This window comes from Phyllobates terribilis, unplaced genomic scaffold (genome assembly GCF_046119375.1).
Source record: "Phyllobates terribilis strain yellow unplaced genomic scaffold, ASM4611937v1 Scaffold_1__5_contigs__length_1240528914, whole genome shotgun sequence".
Lineage (NCBI taxonomy): Eukaryota > Metazoa > Chordata > Amphibia > Anura > Dendrobatidae > Phyllobates > Phyllobates terribilis.
Window position 1 is genome coordinate 799,848,528 of NW_027362761.1, and position 18,030 is coordinate 799,866,557.

General features: G+C 39.7%; 1 protein-coding gene across 1 annotated transcript in view; it reads right to left on the bottom strand.

Annotated features, from left to right (window-relative positions):
* The window catches only part of FRAS1 (Fraser extracellular matrix complex subunit 1), a 626,357-nt gene that overhangs the window by 206,928 nt on the left and 401,399 nt on the right, over nucleotides 1–18,030 (bottom strand). Inside the window, exons 21-23 of the mRNA XM_073637084.1 lie at nucleotides 6,243–6,395; nucleotides 5,242–5,385; nucleotides 1,950–2,096 (exon numbers count right to left, since the gene is read on the bottom strand). Coding sequence (XP_073493185.1) covers nucleotides 1,950–2,096; nucleotides 5,242–5,385; nucleotides 6,243–6,395 — 444 coding nt within the window. The remainder of the gene's footprint in view (nucleotides 1–1,949; nucleotides 2,097–5,241; nucleotides 5,386–6,242; nucleotides 6,396–18,030) is intronic.

Below are 18,030 nucleotides of genomic sequence, written 5' to 3' on the forward strand. Positions count from 1 at the left end.
CCTGGCAGGGGGGGATGGGAGCAGTTTAAGAGGGTGATGATAAATGCAGGGACAAGAGACTTCCTGTTTCTACACAGAAAAGAGAAGAATTAGCTGGGTAGAAAGGCAAAATGAGCAATACTAAGTACACAGTGTCATATAGTATGATGACTTCAATATATTAAGAGGATAAAAACTTTGACGGGAGTGCTTCTCTAATTACAAAAATGCAAATGGTGATGTTTGGCATACGGTTACAAATTGGCTAATAATGTCTTTTTTCTAAAATATGTGATTGTGCCTCCAAGCAAACTGCAAGAAAACAAAAAACCTGACCAGCACCTCCATATAGTGTGAACAGGTGCACGCTCCAATGACTGCATAACATACTATAAGAAAGCACAGCAGCACACTCTAAGGGCCAAGACCTATGAAAACACTGAGAACATAAGAGCTAAACCGCGAGAGGCATGTTTAGGAGGATAGATATCCATCAAGCAGAGGCTACCTTGTCGTGGTTGATGGGCATACATGAATTGGCCAATTTAAGCGCTAAGAGCCTTCATTTTTTGCAAGTACATTTTATTTAGCAATGATGCGGTTTAGCTCTTATGTTCTCAGTGTTTGCATATGTCTTGGCCCTTACAGTGTGCTGCTGTGCTTTCTAATTGTATGTTATGCAGTCATTGGAGCGTGCACCTGTTCACACTATATGGAGGTGCTGGTCAGGTTTTTTGTTTTCTTGCAGTTTACCATGGAGGTTTTGTATGACTCCTTTTCTGACTCTGCACTCCACCCATCAGCCCAAGGGTGCTTTTAATTAGTGTTGGTTTCTACCTGCCCACTTAAATTTGTAGGCTTATAGCCCAAGAGAGGCATGTTTAGGAGGATAGATACCCATCATGCGGAGGCTACCTTGTTGTGGTTGATGGGCATACATGAATTGGCCAATTTATGCGCTAAGAGCCTTAATTTTTTGTAAGTACATTTTATTTAGCAACGATGCGGTTTAGCTCTTATGTTCTATGTGTTTGCATATGTCTTGGCCCTTACAGTGTGCTGCTGTGCTTTCTTATTGTAAGCCTCCAAGCAGACAACACAGGTCAAAAGTGTGACAATTGAGTCTGAAAGAATGTGTTGTGAGATGTGGAATCATAACCTTTCACATCTCTAGGGGATTACATCAAATTACTTTATTCCACAAACTGAATTTTCCTCTTTGGGCAGCCAGTAAGTTGTAAATCTTCAATTTTGTATAATGTGCTTAAAGAGAAACGTTCACCAAATTTTTCATGTAGGACTGGACGAAGGATGTAATAGTGGTTGCAGAGGGGAATATGTCTATTTTTATTTTTTTTTTCCCCTCTTTGTTGCGGAGATTTTAGCAATCATTTAGCACCTAATGGGTTAACTTTCCTTTAAGTTCAAGTGGGTATTATTAGATACTTTTCACTGGGGGCATACACTTCTCCCTGTATGAGTTGCTATCTGATGACACCTATTTGGACTTAAAAGTTAACTCATTATGTGCCAATACTTTGATTGCTAATATCTCCGCAATGGAGGGGCAAAATAAAATTTAAAAAAAAAAAAAAAAGTTTTATTCCACTCTGCATCCACTATTACATCATGTGTCCAGTTCAACTTGAAATATTTTGGGAAAGTTCCTCTTTAATCATTATTTCATGAAAACTGGTATTTTTCAGCACTAATCCCATCACACACATTCATTAGGCAGATAGACTTTTCTCTAAGCCCTCAGCCTCGCTGTAAAATTTGGACTATAGTTTTTAAGCGGTTCTTTCTATCTTCTACCTGTGAGTTTTATCAAATGTCAGCTCAGTAAGTGATCTATTGTGTATATAGCCACGGGAGACACTAAGTCACTTAAATACAGACGGTACAGTCCAGATATCCAACCTCTGGTCAGGTATGTAAGAAGTTCCTGAACTAGCCACGTTTTCTCTTACCTTTGCATGTACCACTAGTGTAATCTAGATAGTACTGCTGTGTACAGCTTTCATATTGGCACTCTCCAAACAGGAGAACCTTCTTTGGGTCTTTGCATGCAGTACATCCTTCCGCTGAGCCACACGTTAAACACTGCCTGTTACATGCTGCACAAAGGAAAAGATACAAATGTCATGAGATGGATAGCATCCTCAGTCATTAGGAATATATATTAAACCTGTATACAAATGTCTATCATTTATAATAATAAATGTCTGGAAACTATATTAATCTGCAGATGTAGGGTTAATCTGCAGGTAAATTCTCTTAAAATCATGTTAGGCTGCCATATTGAAGCAGCAGCTACATGGAGAAAATTAAGTTCTATCCTCCCTGCAGCTGCTTGCCTCTAGATATTGGGGCAAGCAGGGAGATGTTACAGTCACCGATCACAACATAGTGGATGTGACTGTAATTCGCTCCCCGACAGTTTGACTGACTGTGTGTGTGTTGCAGGCTGTCATTCAGAGTGCTGGGGAGTGATTACAGTGTGCTCACTGCAGACAGTCGGTGACTGGAAACGCTCATTGCACCACTCCAATGACTGGAAGCTAGCAGCTGCAGGGAGGCTATAACTTAATATTAACGCTCTAGCCGCTGGTCCAGTAATGCAACCTTACCTGCAGATAAAACCTAAACCTCCGGGTAAATAGCATTTCTGGATGGGAGAGTGTCCATTTAGTGGTTGTATATACAATGGGAGTATATGCAAACATATAAAAAAAAGATGTAGAATATCATATCTGTACCTGAACATAATTTGATGGCACCCAGCTACAGCTTGGTATCACAATGTAGGTGCTTTTAATTCATATTCTAGCCTTACCTACATTATTACATCACTTCTAAATTAATTCCTTTCACTCAGAGTTAAGACTTTTTATTATAAAAACTCAACTAATAGATCAGCCGAGCGATCACCTTCTTTTTACTGTTGCCAAGAAACACACTTAACAATTATCTCCAGTCATATAGCAAATACAATTATTGCAGCCTTTCATAAGTCATCCACTGGTAATCTAAATCTTTGCTGAAACTGGCTCCGCGTGATGAAATTCATAGTTTGTCTTTCACCGCTGTAAGACTTGGCTGTTCCCCTTGTATTTATACTCTACATTTCTCAATGCCAATCTAGAGGTGTTTCGGAACTCATGGTTCACAGAAGGACGCTGCAGTTTAAGGAACAAATCTAAAAAAAGGTTTCTCAGTAACAAATAGAAGTCTTCATTTCTCACAATAGATTGCACTGTTCTCAGAGGCAAAAAAAATCTTCTTAGCAGAAATAACCTTCTAGCTAACAATACTATGTCCTTTATTGAAGTCACCCAAGGGAAAAGTTTAAGAAGTTGTCTTTTATCTCCATCTCTATTGATACACAGGGGAATAAGGGGAGGGTATATATGGGAATATGTTTATTCTTATACTAACAAGCTCATGGTATAGCGTCCTACTCATGTCTTAAAGTACTTTGTGCTAATACAGTGGCTTGTGAAATTATTCACCCCTCCCCCCCTTGGCTTTTTACAGATTTTGTTACACTACAACCTGTGATTAAATATCTTTGTAATCCAATTTGTGTGTGATGCATCAGCTATAAATTGTCTAAGTTCGCAAAGTGAAGAGAGAAAAATATAGGCATAAAATAAATTTATGGGATCAAATAACTAAAAATTGGCATGTGCATATGTATTCACCCCATTTGCTATAAAGCTCCTAAAAAATTCTCACGCAAGCAGTTACCTTCATAAGTCACATGCTTAAGGAAGTCCACATGTGTGCAATCTAAGTGTCACATGGTCTGTCAGTATATGCACACCTTTTCTGAAAGGCCACAGAGGCTGCAAAACCATTAAGAAAGCAAGAGACACCACTAACCAAACAACATCATGAAGACCAAGGAGATCTACAAACAAGACAATGACCCAAAGCATACTGCTAAAGCAACATTCGAGTGGTTTAAAGGGAAACGTGTGAACGTTTTGAAGTGGCCTAGTCAAAGCCCGGACCTTAATCCAATTGAGAATCTGTGGTCAGACTTGAAGATTGCTGTTCACCAGAGGAAACCTTCTAATTTGAAGGAGCTGGAGCAGTTTTGTCTTGAGGAATGGGGAAAAATCCCAGTGACAAGATATGGAAACATCATAGAGACTTATCCAAAGTGACTTGCATGCTCCATTAGAAACCACATAATATAGTATTATCCTTTCGAAACATTGCTGCACCAGACTGCAACGAGATCCATACAGTAAGTAAATGCATTTACCATTTACTATATCCTCCTGTATAATGGCTCTGTTATGTGTAAAATACTTAAAGTTACAACTTGTAGCTAAAAGTTTTTTAAATTAAGAAAAGCAAAAAATTTCACAGCTCTTAAGGATACCGGTATTATATGCAGAAATGTAACAACCAGCAGAATGGTGTCTGAAGACTAAATGATTATAGACATCACAGGTCGTATAAAGAAGTTATTGAGTGGACTGAACTGACATGCGAGAAACTTACTAATGTTTTTATGCAATATATGGGATTGAGACCTTCAAATAATAAAAGGAGGATATAAGTCAAAATCATTGTTTCTTGCCAGTTTTAAATGCTCCGATATACTGTTTGGACATTTTTGGATGCTGTCAGGAGTTAGTGGAATCTGAAAAGTCCCTAAAGCATATGTAAGGTCACTCTGTATGCTGTTTGGGGCTCCTTAATGAGATAGCTGTTGGATGCCCATATAAACATATACACTCAATGGGAGGAGAGTTGCTGCCAGACGCCAATGATGGCGGCTTACCTTCCCAGAGATCAAATAGATTGATCCTTCTGTTGATCTTTCTTTCTGACCCTAAAATCCCTGACAAGGGAGTATAAGGTGGCCCCGAATGAAAATCAGATGTTTTCCAATGCTGCTAAAATTGATTGACTTTATCTAAAGTGTATGGCTGCTTATATTCAATTTTTATACAATACATCACTGCACAAACACAAAATTATTTAGTAGCATTACCTGCAAAAAATAACTGCAATACTTTGTCATCAGTGTGAGCTTAAAAATGTTTCAAAATTGAAATCTCTTAGGAATGCTAGTATATTTAATTTAGCTAAAATTTCATGAACTTTCCAAGCACTGGAGTAATTACTCAATATAAATCTAAGCCCAATGATACTGTCACTATGAAAAGCTTCAAACTCCTGTATGAAAATGCCAAGAATGTAGCATTATCTGCTGGCAAGACTCAAGCTGACTCACATACATACCTTTGCATACATTTCCATCACGGTAGTATCCTTGGACACATGACTGTGTACACATCCCATTGTGAGACAAAACAAGACCATCCTCGCAAGATGTGCATAAGTTTAGGCCTGGGCCGCTGCAGGCTTTACAGGACAGGTGACAACCTGTAGAAAACATAAGGATTTAATCACAAGAATCCTAGATGCAGGAAGACAAAACAGCTATTTAAAATAAATCCAGAATGTTTTTCCAGTGTGATTACGTATTATTTTTTTCCCTTTAAATTCATGCATCCCTCTCTCTCTCTCTAGCTATCTGTATATAATGCACAGTTAAAGGGGTTGTCTCACCTTGTTAAAAAGTGCTTGTAAAAACAAGTAACTTTTGTAATTTACGTCTTAATAAAAATCACTGTTCTTAAGAATGTTTTTTTTTTTTTAATTGTGTAGTTTACTGCTGGCTGCCTAGGTTACCAGCCACTTTTGCAGTTTATCAGCAGTGGCAGCCAGGCAGGACTCATTCAAACTCTTTGCTACATAGGATGAAAGTACCACTCTGAAACGACCAGATTGCTGTATGATCTGCGCTCCTCCAATGTTGCAGAGACAAAGACGCCTCTGCATGCAACATGGGAGAACACACAGTTTGGGCCAGCAGTGCTACCATTTTAGTGATAACAGCTGTCAATCTTCAGGCGCACACAGCTCCCTTGCAAGTAAGAAGTCGGGAAGCTGAGAAGCAATGCACTCATGAACATAGAACATAAGACAACCCCTTTAAAAATATATACAATTTACCAATTCAATTTTCAATTTACGGTTAATAATTTCTAATACACTTTGAATGTGGGTTTAATACAGTAGGAGCAGAGTTATAAAATGTTCTTAAATGTTCACTTGAGAATTGTTTGACATTACAAAATCTACCTTTGCTAAAAAATTACACAATAGCTGTCATACTTGATTGTGGTTTTAGTGGCTTAATTTATCAGATTTTCTAACAAAGTAATAATGAATCTTACCTTTACAGATTCTTCCCTCGACATAAAATCCTGCTGGACACTCTGGAAGACAACGATCCCCAAGAAAAAAGTATCTGGCATATTGGCACTTTAAACACACACTGCCTGTGTCATGAAGGTTTGCTACACAATACTGACACTGAGGATGACAATCTAATAGGGCAAAAAGAAAAAAAAAGAAATTGTAAAAAAAAAACTGTAAGTATCCTCATTAATAGCTTTTTTTTCAGTCTTCCACGTAGGTTGATTGGTACATCAAACACCATAACCCCAGAAAAAGGAAAACAAACGAGTGCATATAAATTAACAAAATGGATCACCGTGACTTGTGTATGACAGTTATCTAACTGATGTTTCTCCATCGCACTCTGGTATTTTGAGCAGGCAGTACAAGTTGTTCCTTGTAGAGCTGCTTTGTTGATATTTTTATGTCATTTTGACCTTTTAACTTAAAAATATATCATTCTATATTAATATAATTCTATAATAATATAATTTAGTAAGAGGTAAATTACCTTTTAACTTAAATATGTTTGGACGCAAGTAAATAGGCCCAAATGACATAAAAATATCAACAAGGCAGCTCTACAAGGGACAACACATACCGCCTGCTCAAAATACCAGTCGGCATACAAACATATGAAACCGAGTACAGTTATGTGATGGAGCGCGATACATCAGTTAGATAGCGGTCATACACAAGTTACAGTCATCCACTTTAGTAATCTTAGCAATAAATAAGCACTAGTGAGTTATAGCAAAGACTGGCAGGTGCCTTGGATCACGTTACGGGTCCCAGAAGCAGCTATAAGGTCAGTAAATCAGACGACACATGCGCAGATACCTGCATCTGATCTCTTCACCGCAATTAGCTAACACGTATGTGCTTTATATTATCACAGCAGTGTGATCTTCTGCCCATAGTATAGGCTGCTCAAGGGTATTTTATACAGCTATATAAAAACCAGGATATGGTTGTTTAAAGGGGTATTCCCATCTCCAAGATCCTATCCCAATATGTAGTGGGTGTAATAATAATAATAATATTAGCAAATATCTCCAATTAGAAACGTAGTATAGTTTTTCTGATTCGCTATGTCTCTTTCTTCATGTGCAGGCATTGCAGGACCTTAGGTATCCATGGTTACGACTACTAGCAACTAGCTAACTAGCTGTCATTATATCAGTAGTCATTATCATGGATACCTAAGGTCCTGCAATGCCTGTGCATGAGAAAGGAGACATAGCGAATCAGAAAAACTATACTACATTTCTAATTGGAGGTATTTGCTAATATTATTATTATTACATCTACTACATATTGTGATAGAATCTCGGAGATGGGAATACCCCTTTAATGCTCTGTTTAGATCGATAAGCCAGAATTGTATGTGCACAGATGATTGTTCTCTGCGTAGAAAATATCATAGTTATCGACAGTACGTGTCCTATTCACACAGGATATTGTGCTTCTGGTAATGATCATTTTTATGCTAGCAAAAACAATACAACCACCTGACAAACGAGTGTTTTGCTCATTTGTCGGGTGATTGCCAATACATTCCTGAAAACCGGCTTCTTGAAATGGGCCTTTAAGACTGTTAAAATTATACAGAAGCTTGCATTGATAAAGTTCAATTAAAAAAACATATTAAGTCTGAATCATATCTGTCAGATCACAATTACTGTGGTTTATTTTTTTCTGTCTCATAAATCTAGAATGGAACAGAAATCCCACACTTGCATTTAGTTCTTAGCTGGCACACATAGCTGTAATGCAGCTTATCACTAGAGGAGTAATGACAAATTTCTGCGCTGTACTGTGTGAACATAAAATGTAATTCAATATGCAGCCATTTTAATGTACAGTGTATTAGCAGATTGCTCATACTGACATGTGTTGGTCTATCCTAAACTCTGCGGCCCGACTAATCCATCTGTCCCCTTGCTATTCCCCGGCCTTTCCCCTCTGTCAATCCCTTCACTGGCTCCCCATTGCCCAGAAACTCCAGTACAAAACCCTAACCATGGCATACAAAGCCATTCACAACCTGTCTCCTATATACATCTGTGACCTAGTCTCCCGGTACTTATCTACATGCAACCACCGATCCGCACAAGATCTCCTTCTCTACTCCCCTCTTATCTCCTCTTCCTACAATAGCATACAAGATTTCTCCCGTGCATCCCTACTCTGGAACTCTCTACCCCAACATATCAGACTCTCGTCTACCGTGGAAACCTTTAAAAGGAAGACCTACCTCTTCTTACAACCTACAATAACAACCGTTCCACCATACCACTGCACGATCAGCTCTGCCACCACCTACTGTATCCTCACCCATCCCTTGTAGATTGTGAGCCCTCGCAGGGTCCTCTCTCCTCATGTACCAGACGGTGACTTGTATGGTCTAAGATTATTGTAATTGTTTTTTATTATGTATACTCGTTTTCACATGTAAAGCGACATGTAATAAATGGTGCTATAATAATAAACAATAATAATAATAGATAAATTAATTTATGCACAGCAGGGGCTCTTTAAACGCGACATGGCATCCCCTCTCGATTCCAGCTAATTTTGTATTCAAAAATTCAAACAGTGCTCCTTCCCTTCCGAGCCTTGCTGTGCACCAAAACAGTAGTTTTCACCCACATATGGGGTATCGGTGTACTCAGGAGAAATTGCACAACAAATTTTGGGTTCAATTTTCTCCCGTTACCCTTGTGAAAATAAAAACATTGGGGCTAAAGTAACAATGTTGTGAAAAAAAAAAGTAAAATGTTCATTTTTTCCTTCCACATTGCTTTAATTCCTTTGCATTTGAAAGGCTAATAAACTTCTTGTATGTGGTTTTGAGCACTTTGAGGGGTGCAGTTTTTAGAATGGTGTCACTTTTTGGCATGTTCTGTCATATAAGCCCCCAAAGTCACGTCAAATGTGATGTGGTCCCTAAAAAAATGGTTTTGCAAATTTTGATGGAAAAATAAGAAATTGCTGATCAACTTTTTACCCTTCTAACTTCCTACCCCCAAAATATGTTTTAAAAATGATGCTGATGCAAAAGTGACATATGTGAAATGCTATTTATTAACTATTTTGTGTGATATAACTCTCTATTTTAAGGGCATAAGAATTAAAAGTTTGAAAATTGCTAAATTTTATAACTTTTCGCCGAATTGCTGATATTTTCATAAATAAACTGAAAGTCATAACGAACAGATTTTACCACTATCATGAAGTACAATATGTCACAAAAAACTGTCTCAGAATTGGAGGTATTTGCTAATATTATTATTATTACATCTACTACATATTGTGATAGAATCTCGGAGATGGGAATACCCCTTTAATGCTCTGTTTAGATCGATAAGCCAGAATTGTATGTGCACAGATGATTGTTCTCTGCGTAGAAAATATCATAGTTATCGACAGTACGTGTCCTATTCACACAGGATATTGTGCTTCTGGTAATGATCATTTTTATTCTAGCAAAAACAATACAACCACCTGACAAACGAGTGTTTTGCTCATTTGTCGGGTGATTGCCAATACATTCCTGAAAACCGGCTTCTTGAAATGGGCCTTTAGGACTGTTAAAATTATACAGAAGCTTGCATTGATAAAGTTCAATTAAAAAAACATATTAAGTCTGAATCATATCTGTCAGATCACAATTACTGTGGTTTAATTTTTTCTGTCTCATAAATGTAGAATGGAACAGAAATCCCACACTTGCATTTAGTTCTTAGCTGGCACACATAGCTGTAATGCAGCTTATCACTAGAGGAGTAATGACAAATTTCTGCACTGTACTGTGTGAACATAAAATGTAATTCAATATGCAGCCATTTTAATGTACAGTGTATTAGCAGATTGCTCATACTGACATGTGTTGGTTTATACTCCTGCAGACAGCTACATCAAATTAATGAAATGAAATACCAATATTGGCGTGTACAGATCCACTTCATTTGGAGTATAGCACTTAGTAGGAATTGCCAAGTGTAGATGGGATCCAAAGCTTAAAAATAATAGCAATAGACCAAAATGTAATTTCGGAATCTAAACAATCTAATTCATATATTTAATATGTAATTGACCTATTACCAGATTTATAATCTTGTAATGATCTTAAAAGTAGTTAAAGAAGTGAATTCAGGACACTAACTATATCCTCAAAGAGAAATTAAACCTCTAAATCTAAAGTGAATATGCGGTGCCACGCCATAAAATATTAATGCATAAATAAATGTAATTCTCTGGGTATACACATGTGCGCTACGCTCCTCCAAAGAATTTTCTGTTTATATCTATGGGAATATACTGCATGATTTCCTCTTAAAGAGAATGTAACTTTTATATTATATTTAATTATTTAAAGCAAGACTGTGATACAAATTGTATCTAATCTGTTTTGTTTTATTTTTGTTACCGTATATTTTTTATTGTATTTTCTGTACCCGATTATGGGTGCAGTCATTCTGCCTTTAATGCTTTTAACATCATTTAGAGATATTCTGTACAGAAGCCAAGTGGACACAGCTCACATGTTCATTAACTTCTGTGAAAAAGTGTTCTAGACATGCTCTGTGATCTGTGCAGAGGTCACTGCGCAGGGAGGGGAACTGTATTCATCACCTATTGTGAATTGTGTGTTACTTATATATATATGTTATCTTTCAGTGCAATCCTGCCTGTGATAAAATGAGATGACTGCTGAAAAGTGCCTATTAGAAGACTCATTGTCCACTATGAAAATCGCACAATTTTAACATTTTAGAACTAGATTCATAAAATACTCATTTAACCCCTTTACCACCGAAGGATGTTTGCACATTAATGACCACGCCAATTTTTACAATTCTGACCAGTGTCAGTTTATGAGGTAATAACTCTGGAACGCTTCAACGCATCCCCCTGATTCTGAGATTGTTTTTTCGTGACATATTGTACTTCATGATATATGACATGATATCACTTGCGTTTATTTGTGAAAAAATTGGAAATTTGGCGAAAATGTTCGTAATTTTCAAACTTGAATTTTCATGCCCTTAAATCAGAGAGATATGTCACACAAAATAGTTAATAAATAACATTTCCCACATGTCTACTTTACATCAGCACAATTTTGTAACAAAATTTTTTCTTGTTAGGAAGTGTGAGGCAGTGACCGGGATCGTATACGAGGGACGTTATATATCCCCCAGAATGTGTACAGAGACCTATTAAATCCATTGGAGTGCACTGCAGTCACAGACACAGCTGCGGCGGCAATGCAGGAATGAAGGTGAGCAATGACCTGGTCAGACTACCTGGCTAAGGCAGATTAAGTAAAACCCGACAGGGCCTTCATTTCTTGGAGGAGGTAACAGGAGGCAGTGGGGCGGCCTCCTCCCTCCAACCCGGGTTTTCCAATGGCTCTTGCCACAGGTCCTTTAAAAACCTGCACTAAGGATTAGTGTTGTTCTATGTTGGAACCTGCTAGGAGCATAGCAGGGAAGCTCAGCAGGATTGAGGGAGGCTGAACCCATGCCTGGGAAGGCTCTGCACCTGTCAGGCTCTGAGCGGCCCGGCGCGGCCGTTGTCCCCGGTATCCGTTGTTTATGGACTCGTGTTAACCCGGCTGCGAACCGGAGGACTTTCTGTTTACCCATGAGTTGCTGAATAAAAGCTGTTTATGTTGGACTTGATTGAGTCACTGTCTCAGTAACTGAACACCGCCGCCTCACAGTTATTATAAGGGTTAAAAGTTGACCAGCGATTTCTAATTTTTCCAATAAAATTTAGCAAACCATTTTTTTAGGGACCACATCACATTTGAAGTGAGGGGCCTTTACGACAGAAAATACCAAAAAGTGACACCATTCTAAAAACTTCACCCCTCAAGGTGCTCAAGACCACATTCAAGAAGTTTATTAGCCATTCAGGTGTTTCACAGGAATATTTGGAATGTGGAAGAAAACAATGAACATTTAACTTTTTTTCACAAAAATTTAACTTTAGACACAATTTTTTTTTATTTTCGCAAGGGTAACAGGAAAAAATGGACCCCAAAATGTGTTGTGCAATTTCTCCTGAACACGCAGATACCCCCCATATCTGGGTAAAAACCACAGCTTGGGTGCACGGCAGGGCTCGGAAGGGAAGGAGCGCCATTTGACTTTTTGAATGTAAAATTAGCTTGATTAATTAGCGGATGCCATGTCGCGTTTGGGGAGCCCCTGATGTGCCTAAACAGTGGAAACCCCCCACAAGTGACACCATTTTGAAAACTAGCCCCATCAAGGAACTTATCTAGATGTGTGGTGAGCACTTTGAACCCCCAAGTGCTTCACAAAAGTTTATAATGTAGAGCCGCGAAAATAAAAAAATTACTTTTTTCCACAAAAATGATCTTTAAGCCCCAATTTTTTTATTTTCACAAAGGTAACAGGAAAAATTGGACCCCAAAAGTTGTTGTGCAATGTCTCCTGAGCAAGCAGATACTCCATATGTGGTCAAAAAATACTTTTGAGGCACTGTGCAAAGCTCAGAAGGGAAGAAGCGCCATAACGGAGTTCATATTTTGCTGTGCTGGTTTGACTATGCCATTTAACATTGGCAGAGCCCCTAATGAACCAAAACAGCAGAACCTCCCCCCCCCCCCCATAAGAGACCCCATTTTACAAACTACACCTCTCAATGAATTCATCTAGGGGTGCAGTGAGCATGTTGACACCACATGTGCCTCACAGAATTTTACACAATTGGTCGGTGAAGAAAGAATAATTACATTTTTACCACCAAAGTTTTGTTTTAGCCCCAGATTTTACATTTTTACAATGGGAAATGGGTAAAAATGGCACCAAAATTTGGCACACAATTTTTTCTTAATGTAGATACACCCCATATGTGGCTGTACAGTACTGCTTAGCCCCACGGCGAGACTAGGGAGGGACGGAGTGCTATCTGCCTCCTGGAGCGCAGATATTCCTAGAATAGTATGACTCCATATACACAGCTCCTACGTAATTCAGTTGAACCCTTACGGGATCCATTCACTATAATGAGGCAGCAGAGTTAGGCCTCTGTCACGTGTCAGTGTGTCCAGTACGTGTGGTGACAGTTTCCACACATACCAGAGACACATACAGTGTGTTTCCATGGACCGTATGTCCGTGGACAAAACACGTTGACATGTCCATTTTTTTTGTGCTGCACGGGCCGCAAAACGTCCCACACTGATGACACCCAGATGACATCCGTGTGTCATCAGTGTGACACGTACCGGCGCCTGGGAATCAGTGTACAGTTAGAGCTGTTGCAAAGCGCTGGGTGCTGAACGCCGCCCTCATCATTGTCCCCTGCTGTCCCTTGAGCTCACTGAGTGACAGGACACCGCTCGCGGAGCACAGCTCCAGGGCCCGCTGGAGCGAGTCTTTCTCCCCGGCTCCTCAGCGTGAGCAGTCAGATAGGTAACAGCGGGGGAAATCTTCGGACAGGTGAGTATAAGGATTTTTTTTATTCTTATTTTTAGACTAGGACACCGCGGCGGCAGAACACTACGCTCAACATTGTCCCTTGCTCGCGCTAATCGCAGCACCGGCAGGGGACAATGATGAGGGCAGCGTTCAGCACCCGGCGCTTGGGAATAGCGCTAACTGTACCGCTGATTCCCAGGCACCGGTATGTGTGCTCCTGATGCGGCACACGGTTGCCACACAAGTACATACGGACACGGATATCTCCAGTACTGTTTTTTCCGGTACCGGAGATATCAGGAAGTGTGAAACCGGCCTTACTCTGGACTCCATCTGGCCTCTGTTTAGCAGTGCCCTTTTTTTCAATGGTTCATAAAACTGTGGCAAACGGCACTTTTATGCACGCCTAATAAAAAGATGGACATTGAGGGATCACAGGCCAGACGGCGTCCACTGTGCCTCCATCTGCCTCCTTACAGGGAATCTTCAGCTGGGAGTCTGAATCACATATTTCAGAGATTTACATGGAAACCCCGGTGTAAGCGCTCAGAGCAGAGAGCAGGATAAATGTGAGCCGAGCCATACTGCGATCTTTGGGAGAATGAACAAATCAGCAGCAAATGAAGAATTAGTTTTATTTATTTTTTACGCCGTTCCTCATGCATTACAAGTAATTAGATGACTATATTGTTCAGGTTGGTGCGATTATAGCGATACCAGATTTATATCGAGTTTTTATGTCTGACAGCTGTCACATACTAAAAAAGTTTTTTTTTTTGCAAAGACTAGTTTTTGCATCGCCATATTTTGAGAGCTATAATTTTTCCATATTTTGGCATACACAGTCATGTAAGGGCTTGTTTTTTGCGGGACAAGTTGCCATTTTTATTGGTACCATTTTCAGGCACGTGGAATTTTTTGATTGCTTTCCATTGCGATTTTTGGGAGGCAGAATAAATAAAAACCAACAATTCAGGAATTGTTTTTTTGGTGTTTTTTTTTTATGCCGTTCCGCGTGTGGTAAAATTGATAAGGCAACTTTATTCTTCAGGTCAGTACATTTACAGCGATGCTACATTTATATCGTTTTTTCATGTTTTGGCGCTTTTATACAATAAAAATTATTTTTTAGAAAATAGAATTTTTTTTGCACCGCTTTATTCAGAGAGATATAACTTTTTTATGATTCGTCTTTTTGATGGCGTTTTATTCCACTTTTTGTTCGGCGGTATGATGATGAAGCACCGTCTTTTGCTTCGCTTTTTTTTTACAGTGTTCACTAAAGGGGTTAACTAGTGAGACAGTTTCAAAGGTCAGGTCCTTCCGGACACGGCAATTCCAAATATGTGTACTTTTATTGTTTTGCTTTTTTTTCATAATAATATTTATTTATGGGTACAAAATATATATTTTTTTCATTATTTTTTTTTAAAATAGTTTTGCAACTTTTTTTTACTTCACTTTTTTACTTTTAGCAGTCTGATCTCAGTTATAAGGTACAGCAGTGCAGGATCACTGCTATGCCTCATAACTGTCAGTTCTGCACTGACATAACTTAGTTTGATCACGCACTGCGCATGATCAAACTAACTTGCTGGTGCCTGGTGATCCGGATGCCGCGATGATAGCTCGCTCGCTGAATGCTGCGATCGCAGCATTTAGGGCGTTAAAGTTCCGGGAGAGGTGTGGTGAGTGCCGGGTGTCAGCTGTCAGAATCAGCTGACACTCGGCAGCGATCGCGCTCGCACAGCCTGTGTGCGGGCACGATCGCCGTGTCGTAATAATACGTACCTGGTCCATAAGGCACAGGGACGTATTATTATGCACAATGTCAAAAGGGGTTAAACAACCCTTTTAAATTAAAAGAAACTAAAGAAATAAAATCAACACAGATTCTTTCACCTAGTCAGAGATTAAACATCTTGAGGGCGTATTTAGAAAATAAAATAGAATCTGTCATATGCCACTTCAGTATGAATAGTACAGGTTTATCATAAGTGTCATCTTGGTGATAACTATAATAATTACCAATGCTCTCAAACTATAGAGAATATTATGCTCCTTTTTTCAGGCTAGTAAATGAGCTTTGTATATAGTCACCTACTGACTATAAATGACCAGAACGATTATTTTCATCCTGTTACTGCATCTTTTTGGATTTGTCTCAGAATGGTTTGTCCTAAAAATGCCATATTTCGGATTCAGAATCTACACATGATTCAAATTTGTTACTTATTGCAGAAGCGCATGATGCTCAGATATACAAAAAGGAGACACACTGTACTAAAATAATGAAAAATAAGGTAAACAATAGGATAGTCTCCGTATAGTCACTTCCTTTAGGAATGGAAAAAAAATTAGGATTACATTTGACACTACATTTCCGAAATGTATGCCTAGCAAGCCATTAAAATTGACAGATGCGTAGCAATTCCGGGCTGTTGTCCATTCTGCTAAAGTGCATGCTGTGACATGGATGGGAATGGATTAGTGTACTGTAATAGATGTAACATGGCATGCCTCTGGAGAGCTGGGGAATACAATACAATCAATACTGCCTGGGAAGCCTATGAAATAATGCTTTACACACATTAGTAGATGTGTATGCACATGATGTACACAGTGTTCATACTTGTATCTGATTTTAGTTTTTTGAAAGCTTAGTGTTAGAGACTGCATGAGGGGTAAATCACGATGTGAATTTGTTAAGCCTATTGTAAACACAAAGAAATTGTAGTAGGTAATAATGCTTTATTATGGGAGAAAATAAAACGTAATATACAGTCATGGCTGAAAGTGTTGGCACCCTTGAGATTGTTCCAGAAAATGTCTTCTCCTCTTTCTATTCTCCATGCTTAGTGTGGCACACACAGACACATAATGCAAAGATTGAGTCAACCTCTCCCCTTTTTATCTGGTTTCAGGTGAGATTTTCATATTGCCCACACCTGTTACTATAGGTGAGTTTTAACAAACATGAGTCAACCTCTCCCCTTTTTATCTGGTTTCAGGTGAGATTTTCATATTGCCCACACCTGTTACTATAGGTGAGTTTTAACAAACATCACATGCTTAAAACAAAGTTGCTTACCCACAATTTTGGAAAGTTGGCAACAATTTTGTCCGACCTATTTTTGGTGTTTAGTAGTATGAAATTATGTCCAATTTGCCTTTTTTCTCTGTTTTTTCTGTGTGGTTCCAATACGCACAAAGGAAATAAACATGTCTATAACAAAACATGTGTAATTGTAATCATTTTCTGAGAGAAATACCGTATTTTTCGGACTATAAGACGCACCGGACCATAAGACGCACCTAGGTTTTAGAGGAGGAAAATAGGAAAAAAAATATTTAAGCAAAAAATGTGGTCATGATGCCCTGTTATAGGGGAGGGAGTCTGCTGCTGACACTGGTATTTGGGTAATGTCCCCCAATTCTGTTAATAGCCTCCATACTGGTATGTATGGCCCCTTCTTCCTGGTTTACGTGGCCCCCATCCCATCTTGGTATAAGTGGCCCTCATCCCCATCCTAGTATGCTTGGCACCCCTTGATTCCCCATCCTGGTATTCATGGCACCCCTTTGATCTACCATCCTGGTATGCATGGCACCCCCTGATCCCCATCCTAGTTTTCATGGCACCCCTTGATCACCCATCCTGGTATGCATGGCACCCCTTGATCCCCCATCCTGGTATGCATGGCACCCCTTGATCACCCATCCTGGTATGCATGGCACCCCTTGATCCCCCATTCTGGTACGTATGGCACCCCTTGAGCCCCCATCCAGGTATGCATGGCACCCCTTGATCACACATCCTGGTATGTATGGCACCCCTTGATCCCCCATCCTGGTATGCATGGCATCCCTTGATCCCCCATCCTGGTATGCATGGCACCCGTTGATCCCCCATTCTGGTATGTATGGCACCCCTTGAGCCCCCATCCAGGTATGCATGGCACCCCTTGAGCCCCCATCCAGGTATGCATGGCACCCCTTCATCACACATCCTGGTATGTATGGCCCCCCTCATCCCCATCCTGGTATGCATGGTACCCCTTGATCACCCATCCTGGTATGCATGGCACCCCTTGATACCCCATCCTGGTATGCATGGCACCCCTTGAGCCCCCATCCTGGTATGCTTGGCACCCCTTGAGCCCCCATCCTGGTATGCTTGGCACCCCTTGAGCCCCCATCCTGGTATGCTTGGCACCCCTTGAGCCCCCATCCTGGTATGCATGGCACCCCTTGAGCCCCCATCCTGGTATGCTTGGCACCCCTTGATTCCCCCATCCTGGTATTCATGGCACCCCTTGATTCC